Here is a 16,120-nt window from a genome sequence, read left to right on the forward strand (position 1 = left end):
CCCTCATCCATGACATGATCCTGGATGAGGGTGCAGACCTGGCATGTATTACACCTCGCTGGCCGAGGCTGCTGCTCCAACCCTCGCAGCCATGTGTCCAGCTGGATTTTCGTATGCACAGCAGCCGAGGGCTGGGGATCGGGGAGGGGGAGTGGCTGTTATCTACCGAGAGTCCTTGGTCTTCACCAGACCCCCTCTCCGGGAGACCAAGGATGCTGAGTGCATGTACTGCAGGTTGGGCCTGAAGGGCAGTCTGGGGATTCTGCTCCTGTAGTCCACCCCGCTGCATGACTGACTCCCTGGCCGAGGTGCTTGAGGTGGTCTCTGATGTGCATGTACAGTCCCCTAACTTATTGGTGTTGGGGGACTTCAGCGTACATTCAGAGGCCATCCTCACAGGAGTACCTCAAGACTACATGGAGACCATGGCTTCCTGGGAGCTGAACTTGTGTTTGTTTCTGGAGAAGCAGGGAGTGATCTGGAAGTCGGAGGTATATCCACCACCCCCTTGTCATGGTCAGATCACTATCTGGTGACGTTAGACTTCTCAGTTCTACAACCCCTCTGCAGGGGTGGAGGACCCATTAAAATTGTCCGCCCCAGGTGTCTTATGGATCCAAATGGATTCCTGAATGCGCTTGGGGATTCTCTGGAGCACGCCAACGGCCACTCGGTCGAGACCCTGGTAGCTGGCTGGAATGCCGCAATCACTGGGGCATTAGATCAGGTGGCTCTGAAACACCCTCTCCCCCTGAACAGGGCTCGGACTGCACCATGGTTTAATCCGTGGTTACGAGCTCTGAAACAGGAGGTGAGATGGCTAGAGCGCCGGTGGCGGAAGTCTCGCTCCAAAGACGATCAGACACGGGCTAGAGCTGTATCTTCAGCCTATCACATGGTGGTGAAGGCAGCAAAAAAAGGAATATTATGCTGCCTCTATCACGTCTGCAGAGTGCTGTCCCAGGAGGCTGTTCCAAGTGGTCCGGAGCCTGGTCAGTCCTGTGGCTCCTGAACCACTGGAGCATTCTAAGGCCTCCTGTGAGGCCTTGGCAAGGCACTTTGCAGATAAAATTGATCAGATTAGGAGTGTTACTCCGCACGCTGTGGATACAGTTAGTGAGCAAGAGGCGGCCCGTGGCAAACCGGTTTTGTGGGATCGGTTCCTGCTTCTTCCTCCTGATGAAGTGGACAAGGCGCTTTCATCTGTAAGGCCGACCTTCTTACTTGATCCTTGCCCATCTTGGCTCATTATGGGCTGCAGAGAGAGACTGGGTGAGGGGATCAAGGCGGTGGTGAACGCCTCCCTTGAGGAGGGAGTGATGCCATCAGCCCTCAAGGAGGCAGTGATAAGACCGCTCTTAAAGAAGCCCTCCTTGGATCCTCAAGTTCTGAACAACTTTTGCCCAGTCTCAAATCTGCCATTTTTGGGCAAGGTGATTGAGCGGGTGGTGGTGGCGGTGCAGTTGAAGGCACACTTGGAAGAAACTGATTATCTAGACCCATTCCAGTCGGGCTTCAGGCTTGGGCGTGGGACAGAAACAGCCTTGGTTGCCTTGGTGGATGATATGAGGAGGGCTCTGGATAGGGGTGAATGCTCCTTCCTTGTTCTCCTCGACCTCTCAGTGGCTTTTGATACCGTTGACCACAGTATCCTCCTGGACCGCCTGGAGGGGTTGGGCATTGGAGACACCATATTGCGGTGGTTCCGGCCCTTCCTCTCCAGCAGGTATTAGAGGGTAGCACTGGGAGAGGAGGTTTCAGACCCATGGCAACTCACTTGTGGGGTGCCACAGGGTTCTGTTCTCTCTCCGATGCTATTTAACATCTATGTGAAGCCACTGGGTGCTATCATCAGGAGGTTTGGGGTGCAGTGTCATCAATATACGGATGACACATAGCTCTTCCTCTCGTTCAAATCTTCACCAAGGTTGGCCGTAGGATCCCTGCCCAAACATCTGGGGACAGTGAGTGGCTGGATGGGGAGGAATAGGCTGAAGCTGAACCCTGACAAGACCGAGGTACTTTTGGTGGGAGACAAGAGGAGGCTGGGGGATGTTGACCTGGTGTTGAATGGGGTACGGCTACCCTTGAAAGACCAGGTCTGCAGCCTGGGGGTCATTTTGGACTCCCAGCTGTCCATGGAGGCTCAGGTGTCAGCTGTGAGCCAGACAGCGCTGTATCAACTCCATCTGATACGGCGGCTGTGCCCCTTCCTTCCTGACCATCTGCTCCCATCGGTAGTACATGCCCTGGTCTCCTCTCGTTTAGACTACTGTAATGCGCTGTACGTGGGGTTACCCTTGAAGATGGTTCGGAAGCTGCAGCTGGTACAGAACGCGGCGGCTCGCCTGATTAAAGGCAGCCACCGGCGAGATCACATCACTCCAGTGCTGAAGGAGTTGCACTGGTTACCAGTTGTTTTCTGGGCCAAATTCAAGGTGTTGGTTTTGACCTTTAAAACCCTATATGGTTCCGGCCCAGCCCTATCTTAAGGAGCACCTCCAGCAACACCAGACAAGCTTAACAAGATCAGCCTCTGATGGCCTTCTCTCTGTCCCATCAGCCAGGACAGCTAGACTGGTGAGGACGAGGGAGAGGGCCTTCTCTGTGGTGGCCCCCACTCTGTGGAACTCCCTCCCTAGGGAACTCCGCCATGCCCCCTCTTTAATGAGCTTCCGCCATGCATTAAAAACATCGTTGTTGAGGCAGGCATTTGGGGTGGGTGAGGGTATTTTAGAAAACATTTTTATTGTAGAATTTTATTGTTTTAAACTGTTTCATTATACACTGTACATCGCCCAGAGTGGCTGGGTGACCAGCCAGATGGGCGATTAATAAATTTAATAATAAATAAATAAATATTAATGGAAGGATGAGAGGAGATAAGAGCAGTGAGTTTCTAGGACAGGATTAGCAATTTCCGAAGCAAAGGTATAGGACAGAATTGAGTCTTCTCTGGGAAGGAATCAGAGGATAAAACAGGGGAAGGTCCTGAGCAGGGATAACCATTCTCTTACCATACTCTTTGACTTCAAATTGTGTGGTGAAATTCTGCTGGGGAAGGTCTTGATACTTGGCCACAATCTTCCAGGTCCCCAAACTAGAGAAGGGAAATGAAGTGTTTTTCACTGCTTCTGCTTTAGCTGCCCATGGTTATCTTTATTATCATTTTATTTATGTATATAGTGCCATCAGTGTGCATAGCACTCTGCAGGATACAAGAGAACAAGTTCCTGCCCTGAGGAGCTAACAATCTAAAATTTGACACAGGGAAATGTGATTAGACAGGGAGGAGGAGAACCAACCAGCTAAGGACAGACGCACAGAGACTGAGGGCATAAAAGGTACTCAAGTCAGAAAGTGCACGATTAATTATATCAAACACCATAGGGGCTAGGACAGAGCCCTGCAGCACACCACTCAAGCTTTCCATCAAGGAGGATGTTGAGCCATTAATTAGCATTTTTTGAGTATGGTTGTTCAACCAGCGATGGATCCACCTAAGTGTAGTATTGTCCAACCCACATGTTTCCAATTTGTCAACGAGAATATCATGGGAAACCTTGTCAAATGCTTTGCTGAAATTCCCCTGATCTACCAAACTAGTAACTCTATCAAAAGTTACGATCAGAAAAGGAGTTATGGTTGGTCTGGCATGACTTATTTCTGACAAACTCATGTTGACTCCTGGTAATCAGTGCATTCTTTTCTAGATGCTCACAGACTAGCCACTTAATCATCTGTTTGAGAATTTTGCCTGGTATTGACATCAGGCTGATTGGTCTGTAGTTTTCTGGATCATCCTTCAGATGTTGTTGGACTCTAACTCCTATCAGCCCCAGTCAGCATGGCCAATGGTCTGGGTGATGCTGTAGTCTAACAACATCTGGAGGGCCACAGGTTCTTTATGTACAAGTCTTAAAGATAATTTTTATAATATGATATATAGATGGTATATGTCACTGTTTAAATGGTTTAAAATGTATAAAGGTGTTTCTGGAAAATGTTGGAAATGTGAAGATCAAGAGGGAACATTTTATCCTTTATGGGGGACTTGTAAAAAAGCTAAAACATTTTGGAAATGAATACAGTCTTTAGCTCAAAGAATATTAAAGACTACTATAGAATTAAAGCCAGAAACTTTTTTATTGGGACTAATAGATAAACACGTAAAAGAGAAGAGGGGAACCCTCTTTCTCTACATGACAACAGCTGCAAGGTTATTGTATGCACAAAAGTGGAAGAATGAAACAATATACCAACTGTGAGTGAGTGGATCATGAAAATGATGGAGCTGGCACAGATGGCAAAACTTACTATTACAATTAAAGAAGGATCAACAACTAAATTTATGTTAGATTGGAAACCTTTTATAGAATTTGTACAAGAAATAGAGAAAAATGATATCTATGTATGCGGATTTTGAACTTTGAGATGGTTCTCTTGTTGTTGTTGTTGTTGTTAAAAATTAGGAGAGAAATGAGATAATGTCTGTGAACTCAATGTATGATATACAACTAAGATAAGAACTAGAGAATAATAATAACCATTTGTTGTGTAAGGGGAGCCAAAGGTAGATATCTTACAGTCTTAAGAGATATTTTAGTGTATGTGTATTGTGTGTTTATGTTGTTGTTGTTGTTGTTGTGTTTTTGTTTTTGTTTAAATAAAAATTTTAAAAATTTAAAAAAGGAACATAGGAAGCTGCCTTATATTGAATAAAAATATTGAAAAAAAGGATATAGAAAAAACATATTGAATATATATATATATATATATATATATATATATATGGAACATAGGAAGCTGCCTTATATTGAATAAAAATATTGAAAAAAAGGATATAGAAAAAACATATTGAAAATATATATATATATATATATATATATATATATGGAACATAGGAAGCTGCCTTATATTGAATAAAAATATTGAAAAAAAGGATATAGAAAAAACATATTGAATATATATATATATATATATATATATAAGGAACATAGGAAGCTGCCTTATATTGAATCAGACTATTGGTCCATCTCGACCAGTATTGTCGACAATGACTGGCAGCAGCTTTCCAGGGTTTCAGGCAGGATTTTTTCCAGCTCTACTTGTAGATTTTCCAGCTCTACCTGAGAGCCAGTGTGGCGTAGTGGCCAGAGTGCTGGACTGGGAGCCGGGAGACCCGGGTTCTAGTCCCCACTCGGCCATGGAAGCTCACTGGGTGACTTTGGGCCAGTCACAGACTCTCAGCCCAACCCACCTCTCAGGGTTGTTGTTGTGAGGATAAAATGGAGAGGAGGAGGAGGAGAATGTAAGCCACCTTGGGTTCCTTGCAAGAGGAAAAAAGGCAGGATATAAATGCTAATAATAATAATAATAATAATAATAATAATAATAATAATAATAGATGCCGGGAATCAAACCTGGGACCTTCTCCATGCAAAGCAGCTGCTCTACCACTCAGCCATGGCCTTAGCACGGGAAGCAAGGTAGGGAAGAGATGCTGGGGTTTTCTAGAATCGGTGTGGACCAGAGAGGTATAGTAGTGCTGCTTAGCCAGGTAGATGGCAGACAAGAAGGTGGAGAGCATAAATTTATAGCAGATGAAGTCATCCAACTCTTTTATTCCGCTCCAGAAGTGTTCAGCTGCATAAGCACAGGAGCACATAGAATGGAGGCAGTGAGGAAGGACTGAGGATGAGAGGGGTGAATAGTACACTGGGAGAGCAGGGCAGTCGTGTCAAGAGGTGATGACGGGGATGGACTGGGGGTGGTAACTGCAGAGTCTCCAGAGCAGACAGAAGCAGCAGGGGAGAGGACAATACTTCAGAGAAGGCCACTGGATCAATGGGCTGGAAATCATGGAAGGCGCAGGTGACAGAACACAGGGAGGGTGGACTGCACGCAGTGCTTTAGGACATAAGATGATGAACAGAGGTAATTCCTCAGCAGAGAGGCCAGACACAGAGCAGTTCTTAGTGAAGACAAGATCAAGGGCCCAAAGCAACGTGTGGGAGAGTCAGCCCAAGGAGAAGGCCAAACGAGGAGGCAAGGGAGAGGAGATGGGAAGCAACTGGGTTAGAGGGATTATCAACACGAATATTGAAATCATGACAACAACCAAGAAATAAGACCTCTCCTTGGCATGGCTGGGATTGGTATGGATACTAAGACAGGGTGCTCTGTGTTTTGATGCTCATCAGTGGAAAATAAAGAGTTAAGTCTGGAACAGAAAACCTGACCCTGAAACCTTAGGACTATCAGGAATGAATCTGAGTGAGTGGAGATAGCTAGCAGCTCAGATTTGGGATGGGATGGGAACAGCCAGAACCGGGGCAGGCTCCCTCCCTAGTGAGCTCAGATATGGCAAGGCCTTCTTCTCAAGACCTTGGCACACTGGTGGCTTGACCTGAAGGGTCCCCCCTCCATGAGAACCCAGGTCTCGGGGGAGGAGGAGAGTGAGGGGAGTGACTTGAGGGATGCTAGGGTCCGTCGCAGAGCGAAGTGGGAAAAGTTAGAGGCAGAGCTCAGACGCTCCACCAGGTTGGCTATGTGTGATAGCCTACATAGGCGGGAGCAACTGTAAGGGAGGGACATCCACCCTAACCTAGTCTGGCTGGGAATTTCTTGTTCAAACTGCCAGCAACTTCTCTAACTTCCACTTCGGCTCCTCTATTGGTATTCGTAATTGTGTGGAGTAGCGCTTTCCTTTGTAGCCTGAGAGTTTCCTAGAATTTGCATTTGTAAGGAATCTGGTCGCTAACTAATAAAGTAGTGAGCCTGAAGCCTGGCATCTTGGAGTGTGTTGATTGTGAAGGAAGGAACGTGAAAAGGACCTGGATAAGAGGAGGCAGAACCCTGGCTCCTCTTCTACTCAAAGCCCCATTAGGGCATGGAGTTCACTGGATGGCCATCCACCTAACTTACCTCACAGGCTGTTGTGAGGATAAAATAGAATAGCCTCATGTGTGCTGCCCTGAAAGAAAGGTGGGGTACTACAAATGAGATTAATCAGTCAACACTATTGAAGCCTGTGGGGCCTTGGGGTGCTCCTACTTTAACAGGAAAAAGAGCAGCGGAATAGAGGACACCATACCCCTCAATGAGCTTTCTTCCATAACTGCTGCTTCACTTCAATTTCTGTAGAGATTGGCTACGCTGTAATATTCATGGTAAATTACCTGACAATCTCAGGTAAGTTGTAAGGCTGGATCGTTTTCAAAGTAGAGGAGACCAAACTCTGGCTGACAACAATGCCGTCGGGTGTCTAGAAGGGGAGAGGAAAGGTTTATAAGGAAGAGATGAAAAATGCTTGCAGTTACATTGTGTATTCAGTACCTGTGTAGCATAAGGGTTCTGCGGGGGCACAAGACTTAGCCTGCCTGAGCACCAATGAACCACTGACTCATTTCTTTAGATTTATTTTTATTTATTATTACATTTATATCCTGCCTTCCTCCCTCACGAAAAGAACCAAAGCTAATGGCAGCTCACAACATTCCAATTAAAATGTAATGCCTTGGAGCCTTTACTAGGCCATTGCATATTTTGGCATGCTAGTGGGGCCTGCAACAACATGGTGTCGTTTGAGACTTTGAGTGCTCCTGTTCAGGATTCCAGGCACTCCATTCTATTCCCCAGCTGATACCTCCATCTTGTGCATGGATGGCTATTGGCAACATTTGCCAATTTGGGACTGGCAGAGGTCTTTCCTAGACCTCCTACTTGAGACCTTTAAAATGGAGATGCTGGGATTAAGCCTGTATCTTTTGCAGGCAAAGGATGTGAACTATGCCATGTCTTTGTAGACTTGTTCCTAAGGAAAGTGTGTTACGATCCAGCATCATCAACCTTCTCCTTGCATCTAACTCTTGCTTTACTTAAACTCCACCTTGTGCACAGTGTGTACCAGTTACCCAAGGCCCTAGAGCAGGCCTGATAATTAATCGTAACTGCTGCTGTAGCAGATCTTAACACACTTTGCCTGTTCTAGAGAGGAAGGGAGCAGCAGGAGTAGGAGGAAAAGGACGAGGGGGAAGAGGAGAACACTCTAAGCATGTTGACACTCTCTTCTTAAGAAACTCCAGCAAACTGGTCTGAGGTATCATGCTGTAGAGAACCAGTATGGTATAGTTAGGGATGGACGAAAGGGACTTACCTTGTCCCGCAGCTTGCTTCGCGGTGGGGGGGAGGCGCTTTGCTTCTCCCCCTGAAGTTCGGGCCGGGGGGGAGGCGCCCCGCCCTGCCTCACCCGGCCGAAATTCAGGCCAGGGGGGGAGGCGCCCCGCCTCGCCTGGCTGAAATTCAGGCCGGGGAGAAGCGCCCCGTCTCCCCAGCCACGAAAGAAAAAGTGAAGAAGGAAAAAAAAAACCCGTGATAGGCTACATAACAATTTACGTAGCCTATCACGGCTAGATTTCCAAAGTCAGCCATGATAGGCTATGTAAATCATCACGTAGCCTATCACGGGTGACTTTGAAAAAAAAAAAAAAGCGCGTATGCAAATGGTGGCACCCATGGGCGCCGCCATTTGTGTTCCTTATTTTGGCACATCTAGTCTACGTAAAGATTTACGTAGACTACGGTGAAAATAAGGGCAATGCAAATAGCGTTCCCTTATTTTTGCCGTAGTCTATGTAAATCTTTATGTAGACTACCCCTGTCCAAATAAGGAACGCAAATGGCGGCGCCCATGGGGCACCGCCATTTGCGTACGCGCTTTCCCCCCCCCCCAAAGTCACCTGTGATAGGCTATGTGACGATTTACGTAGCCTATCACGGCTGACTTTGGAAATCTAGCCATGATAGGCTACGTAAATCGTCACGTAGCCTATCATGGGTGTTGTTTTTTTTTTACTGTACTTTTTTATTTTGTAATGGCGGTGGTGGCAGCCGGTCGGGAGACCGGCCGCCGCCCCCGCCCTCGCCGAAACGTCGCCGAAACGCCGCCGGGACCCGCCGCCGGGAGGGACATTCGCTGAAGGTAAGTCCCATCCCAGGGGGGGCGGGGGGCCGGCGGAGAATTTCCCCAACACTTTTGGGGGGCCGAATGCGTCGGCACTCGGCCTCCCGAAGATTCGTGGAGAAATTCTCCACCATCCCTAGGTATAGTGGTCAGAATGTAGTGGATTTCAGAGCCGAGAGAGAGGAAGATTCAAATTTCTGCTCAGCCATGAACCAAACCTATTGTAGCTCTCTCACCTCAAACTCAAGAACCACCGGTTTTGTCACAGGCTTCAGGCTGTGACTCACAGGAAAGATACGATAGCGCACTGAGAAAGAAAAGAGAAAGTAGCATATATTTGTTGGAAAAAAGTCTGAGTTCAAGTGAAAGGTGCTGGCATCCTGGAGGAGCACTGAGATAAGCTCCCCACTTGGAAAGTCAAGAGGCAAACAGATCTTGCTTCATGGGACATTCTGAGCAATCAGTTATCATGCAGACATGTGTAGTTCCTGGAAATCTTTCCCCAGCTAGCATGTCTGTTGCAGGGTTAATTATATTTTTTGAACAAAAAGGTTTTGTGACTGGGACAATGTTTTTGTAAAAAAAACGCTTAGATTGGAGTAGCAAGTTATTTGACAGAAAGTGACTGGAGTGACTCTTTTGTATTTTTATATTAAGATGAAGCAAAAACCCAGCAAGCCTGAGGCATAAAATCCAAGAAAACCAGTAGTCTTTTACAAAAATATAAAGTTTTTTTATTTTCAAATATCAGGTAGTACTGGAGGCAATTTCCTTGGGGAATACAAAACACATCCAGTAATGTGACTACCAGTCACCTTTCCATTTCACTCTAATTCAGACAGGTGGATGGGGACAAATTGTTGCCATTTGTTTCTGAAGGTACTAATTTGCTGTATAAAGCTATTCCTACTGAAATAGCTAAGAGTTGAAGATGCCCTCAGAAGTACTTAAAAAGACCTGGAAATGTCCTTGGAGGTATTTAAGTATGGGATGTGTGAAGGAAGTTAATAATATCATTTTTGGATTATGGACTTCTTACAACTTTCTTCTGAGGCAGACACATGGGTAATTATTTTTATTATTCTTTACTTTACATTTTCATGCATCACAAGATATGGATGTGAGCATACCAGACCTTTCAAAAAGTGTTTAAAACAGCCCTATCTGAATGTAGATGGGAGAAAGACAATGATTTTTAAAGAGACATTGCTTCCCAGCGTGTACATGTGTCTTTCTTTTGTTTCACTGTCACTTCTTCGCACTTTTTAAAACAATAAAAACATGCCTTTACCAGAGGCAAAAGTGGAACAAGTGATCCCTCTTTCAAGCCAACTTCGAAATGATTGTCTCTACCCTCACTTACAAGGGAGGCATCTAACAAGAGTAAGGGCCTGGCAGAGAGTCAAGGGCAGATCCCAAGGATAATATCCCCGCCACATCCCCACTAAGTGTCCAGATGGAGCCAGCAGAAGGCTTTACCTGGAGTTCCAGGTGTGTAGATGGTTTTATCTGTTTGGATGAAGATATAGCCACTCTGGAAGGAGACCAGAACCACCTTCTCCAGTGTGAATTGAGAACAGCTGGCTTGGACAACCACATATTGGTTTTGCTTCGAATCCATCTTCATGTCTTTGGCATAAACCTGTACGGGAAGGTCAGAGGTTAGAGAATTATTCTGCCCTTTTTCAGCTGGGCAAATAAAACTGCAGAAATTGTACGCAGGGTGCTGTGCGGTGTGAGCCTAACCATAGCACTCTCAGAACACCCCCACACTCCTACTTCCCTGGGCAGGAAGCCAAAGAAGGAACCTTTTTATGTCTTTGGTCAGGGGTCTCCAACCTGTTTGGCCTGGTGGACACGTTTGGAAAGAAGTGTCCTGGTAAGTGTGACAAGTGACAAGACACCCTTTTCACAGAAAGGCAAACTGGTGAGGCTAAAAGACAAGTAACATGCCCAAGAACCGTAATAAACAGCAGGGGTAGAATCTGAGTCCCAAAACACAAACACAAACCCATTTCTTTGAATCCATAGTTTTCTCTCTCATTGAGGATCACTTCCATTACCAAACACACCATCTTTCCTTCCCCTTCACCCTACACTCCCAGTGCACAGCATGCACTTCCAGCATACGATCCACTCACCCCATTCACTCATTTGTCTGTCTCATAGACCCACAACTCTCACTCTTTCACTCACGCACACACACGGCATACACACAGAGACCCTGTCTCTGATTTCTCTCCTCTTTGGGGTTGCCTCACAGGCCTCCCTAATCCCTCCCGTTGCCCTCTGCAGCCCTTCCCACTTCATCCCATCCCCAGTGGTTCTTCTTCCTCCTCCACATCAAGTCACCCTTCAGCCATCCCCACTCCATCCTTGGTCTCCCCATTTCCTTCTCCCACCCCCTTGGTCCACCTCCACCCCAGCCTCCCTGCTTCCTAGCAGGAGGCAAGAAGTTCCACTCCAGGCCACCTTAAAAAAAATACAAATAAAATAAAAATGTAAAAAGATTACAGGTATCAGCATGGGCAATTTTGGGGAGAGGATGCTCCATGAAGTGTGGCCCATGTGGGGGGACTGCGGAGCCAAAAATAGATGCCAAACCCACTGGTGTTGCCCACCCCTAGACTAATGATATTCTAGAACAATAATATTTAGTGATGCAAGTCAGCCAAAAGCAACAGCTGCAGATCTGGTTTGCAGATGCTTTTCCCTAATTCTGGACAATTCTGGAATTGAATCATCCATAAATATCCTGACTGCAAACTGGTTGGTGCTTTGCTGTCTGAGTTACTCTGAATAGGGATGTACAAAAGTCACTTACCTTTTCGAAGGATGACATTCGTGGTGGGGGGGAGGCGCTCCGTCCCTCCCCCCCAAAATTCTGGCCGGCCAGCTCCGCAAATGGCGGTGGCCATAGCCGCCACCATTTGCGTCCCTGCAGTCAGCCGTGATAGGCTACGTAAATGTTTACGTAGCCTATCACAGTTGATTTAAAAGGAAAAAAAACACGCGTGTACGCAAATGGCGGCACCCATGGGTGCCGCCATTTGCGTTCCTTATTTTGGCATGTCTTAGTCTATGTAAACATTTACGTAGACTAAGACGGTGAAAATAAGGGGAACGCAAATAGCGTAGAATGCTGGCATTCGGCCTCCCCGAGATTCGTGGTGGAATTCTCTGACATCCCTAACTCTGACCCCTATCCCTTGTGTCTCGGTCAGCAGGGACTTGACCTGAGGACCTTCCTTGGGCTGGCATGCATGGCGGTGAAGGTGCTTGGGGGAAGCAAAATGTCTCAGGCCAACCTTGGCAAGGGTAGGAAATAAATCTGAAGTTCCTCAAATTGCCAGGATTGATAGAGTTGCACCGTGACTGTGTGTACTTGCCTCTCTGACAACCATTTCCAGCAAAACAACCAGGCTTGCTTGCATAGATGGAGATATATTTTATTAACCTCTGAACTTGGTCTGGAACCTTTATCAATCAGTTTCTGTCTATGTGTTACATTTCAGCCTGACAGGAGAGCATAATTCTGCTCTATCTATCCTTGGCTTCATATGTATTTTGCCCTTTTATTCTCTTTATCTCAAGAGTTATTGTTCTTTAGGTGCAAAACATTTTTATTTATTTTTTATTTGAGGACTTATATTCTGCCCTTCTAATGCATATGCATTAGTCAGGGTGGTTGGCAGCAGTTAAAATAACATGATCTCATAATAAAACAACAAGAACAAACAAAATAAAGTAGAGACAGGCCCAGCAGATAAAAATAAAGTTCACCACAGAAAACCCAGAAAGGCAAACTCTTGCCGGATAGAAAAGCCTTCATTCACCAAGTGGTGGAAGATGGCAAGTGTGGGAGGTAGGGATGTACGAAATGCGTTCCGTCCCTCCCCCCGGAATCCTCGACAGGGGGGGAGGCGCTCCATTCCTCCCCCCCGGAAACCTCGATGGCTGGCTGTGCTCTGTGGTGGCTCCGCGGAGCAGCCGGCCAGGCCCAGGCCAGAGCCGTCCGCAGCCGGATTTCCGGCCGCGGAGAGCTTTGGGTAAAAAACAAAAAGCAAAAAACAACCACGTACGCAAATGGCGGTGGCTATGGCCGCTGCCATTTGTGTTCCTTATTTTTGGCCGTCTTAGTCTACGTAACTATTTACATAGACTATGACGGTGAAAATAAAGGGGAATGCAAATAGCGTAGCGGGCGCTATTTGCGTCCCTTTTTGATTCGCCGTTTTAGCCTATGTAAATATTTACGTAGGCTAAAACAGCGAATCAAACAGGGACGCAAATAGTGCCCGCTACGCTTTTTGCGTTCCCCTTATTTTCGCCGTCTTAGTCTACATAAATATTTATGTAGACTAAGACACCAAAAATAAGGAACGCAAATGGCGGCGGCCGTAGCCGCCACCTTTTGCGTATGCATTTTTTTTTTTTTTACCCAGCCATGATAGGCTACGTAAATCTTTATGTAGCCTATCACATCTTGGGGAAAAAAACCCCCACAAGTCTGCAAATGGCGGCAGCGGCAACAGCTGGTCGGAAGACCAGCCACCGCAGCCGCCGCCGCCTGGAAGATCCGCCCCAGGTAAGTCTCGTCCCGGGGGGGATCCGCGGGGGGGCAGGTGGGGGCAGGCCATTCAACCACAGATTTCGGGGGGCCGAATGCACTGGCATTCGGCCTCACCGAGATCCGTGGCGGAATTCTCTGCCATCCCTAGTGGAGGGCCAAATGAACCTCATGGGGCAGGGTTCTCCACAGTCTGGGTATGGCCGCCGAGAAGGCCCTTTCTTCTGTCCCAATCAATGGTGCTTCCACCATATTTGGAACAGAGAAGGTCCTCTTCATTAGAGCTTAGGCAGTGGGCATGCTAGGCAGTGCCTAAGGTATCCTGGACCCAAGCCATTTGGAGGTTGGCAGGTAATCACCAGCACTTTGAACTGTGCCCCAAGCATCCTCAAATGACTTTATTGTCTTTGCATATACATGATGGTGTCGTTGACGGCCATCACCACAGACCCACCTTTATGACAGGAGTCACCATCATGCCATTTTCTTGGTTCAGGGTATCTTGCACCTGGTACAAAATGTTTTTCTTTTGTGGGAAGTCATGGACAGTGACTGTGACCTCTGTTGGGGAGCTGATTCCATGAGCTTCCACCACAACCTTCTCCTGGCTCTCTACCCTCAGAACATTAGGCACAATGAGGGAGTAGCTGTGAAGGACAAAGATTTCATACACTGAATTTGCTTGCATTGGAATATGAGCCCACTTCCCCACACTGTATGTATCTTCTGACTCTCTTTCTTTGGAAAAGGCAAGAAACAAACACCGCATAGGGCAGCAGCGCTCATCTTCATCCCAGTCACAGAACAAGTAGAAAGTGATAACATAAGACTTATTTTAAGGATCTCAAGGAAGACTGTAGGTACTTAATCAGCAACCCACTTAAGCGAGGCCATATCCTGAATTAAGCAAAGGCTAAAGGGCCAGTGATTGATTCACTCCCATACAAGCCAAGACTCATGGAGGAACTGCATATTATCTTAGCAAATGTGTGTTCCCAAAACCATATTTACTGAGGTAACATGAATGTAGGGACAGTATAGACACTTTAGGGGAGAATGGAAAGGGTGGGGAAAAGGTTGACACCTCCTACGACCCACAGTTTTCCTCTACTGGCCCTTACATCACCATTATGAAGCTAACACTAACTGCTTGCCTTTGCTCATAGTGGAAGGGTGTGTATTTGTTGTTGTTGTTGTTGTTATTTTAAAAAAAACCCTCCTTCTCTCCACTGGGAATAAGAGAAGCTTTAGCAGAGCAGTTTCACAGAATGCTGGGCTGCTCATTGCAAAACACTTCCTTCCCACTCCACTGAGAACAGCAACAGAAGCACTATCTGAGTTCTCTCCTGCCAACAGTATAGAAGGATCTTGGCCATAGGGGTGGGCATTACTGAATAATATAGCACTAGATTAACAGAGCTGTGGAATCTCTCTCTCTCCCTGTCTCTCCCTTTTCAGCTGCTGATGAAAGAGCAATGTCTCAGTGGCACTAAAGCTCTCTAGTATGGAAGCAATCTGATTCCGCAGAAAGTTCTTGATAGAACTGATTTGGCTCCTATAGGATGTTTTAATAAAGGCTGGAATACCACTGGTGTTTATTGGAGGTCTGGAGCCCATTTAGAGCATATGTACTGGGAATGTCCAGTAGTTGTTGAATTCTGGGACTTAAGCACCAGACCTGCCCTTTGCTCAGAAAAGCATTTTTTGCTCATTCTCCACCCCATTACTGTTCTCTGAAGTTATGTGCTAAGGGATCCATCCAGTTCAGAATCCCCTGCGCTGGATTTTCTTATACTTACAGCTGGCTGTAAGAAATAGCTGGGAAACAGACCACAAGGGCAGCCACTAAATAGAGAGCAGTCCCCTCCATGGTGATCTGGAGGGTATGGAGAGCAGGTTGTAACTCCAATATTTCTCCCGTGAGCCCCCACCGCCTCTTTTCAGCCAAGCCATTGAGGAAACAGCTCAGCAGTTAATCAGTAAATGGGGAGGAGAATTAGGGAGGCTAGTAGAGGCAAAATAATAGAATTCTGTGGCCAACTAACTGGAACAAAGGTCTGACTGCAGTAGCCATGCTCCGCTAAAGGTCTGACAGTAGTTTTGATACCTGAGAAGGGTGGAAAATAAATTGCTCTAAGGTGCCTTACCCAAAAATTTCAGGAAAATTTGCTGGGTGAAAAATTAAAAATGGCCATCACCAAATAGTAATCTTAACTAATTTTCCATTACAGAAGTCTGAGGAAGGTATTTTGGGTGGCTAAATAAAGGTGTTTTGGATGAAGGAGTCAATTTTATCAATGTAAAACACATATTGAAACTTCTAGGCCTCTAAATTATTTGTTTTAAAATTTTACAGGTTATTGTAAAATTTCCATGAGACATCTTCTCATGGAAATATCAGAGTGATTCTGAACAAATTGCAAAATAAATTATTCTGATATTTTATTCATGATATAAAATGATATAAAATGAACTTGAAGAAATATAGCTCAAAGCAAAATGGGCTTGCTGATGGTGTCACGGCATGATATGTAATTGATTAAAATGAGGACTTTTCAGCACCTCATAACTTTATTAACATAAAA

At 46.1% G+C, this 16,120-nt stretch overlaps 1 protein-coding gene across 1 annotated transcript in view; it reads right to left on the reverse strand.

The window, feature by feature from the left end:
* The window catches only part of LOC146353172 (venom factor-like), a 149,671-nt gene extending 134,255 nt beyond the window's left edge, over positions 1-15,416 (reverse strand). The window contains 6 exon segments of the mRNA XM_084835879.1: positions 3,018-3,100; positions 7,182-7,267; positions 9,202-9,272; positions 10,445-10,607; positions 13,990-14,182; positions 15,335-15,416. Of these exon segments, the coding sequence (XP_084692005.1) occupies positions 3,018-3,100; positions 7,182-7,267; positions 9,202-9,272; positions 10,445-10,607; positions 13,990-14,182; positions 15,335-15,405 (667 nt within the window). The 5' untranslated portion in view covers positions 15,406-15,416.
* Positions 15,417-16,120: the final 704 nt, after the last annotated feature.

The sequence above is a fragment of the Heloderma suspectum genome, chromosome 2, assembly GCF_057233095.1.
Source record: "Heloderma suspectum isolate Gila_16-S chromosome 2, 16-S_ref, whole genome shotgun sequence".
NCBI lineage: Eukaryota > Metazoa > Chordata > Lepidosauria > Squamata > Helodermatidae > Heloderma > Heloderma suspectum.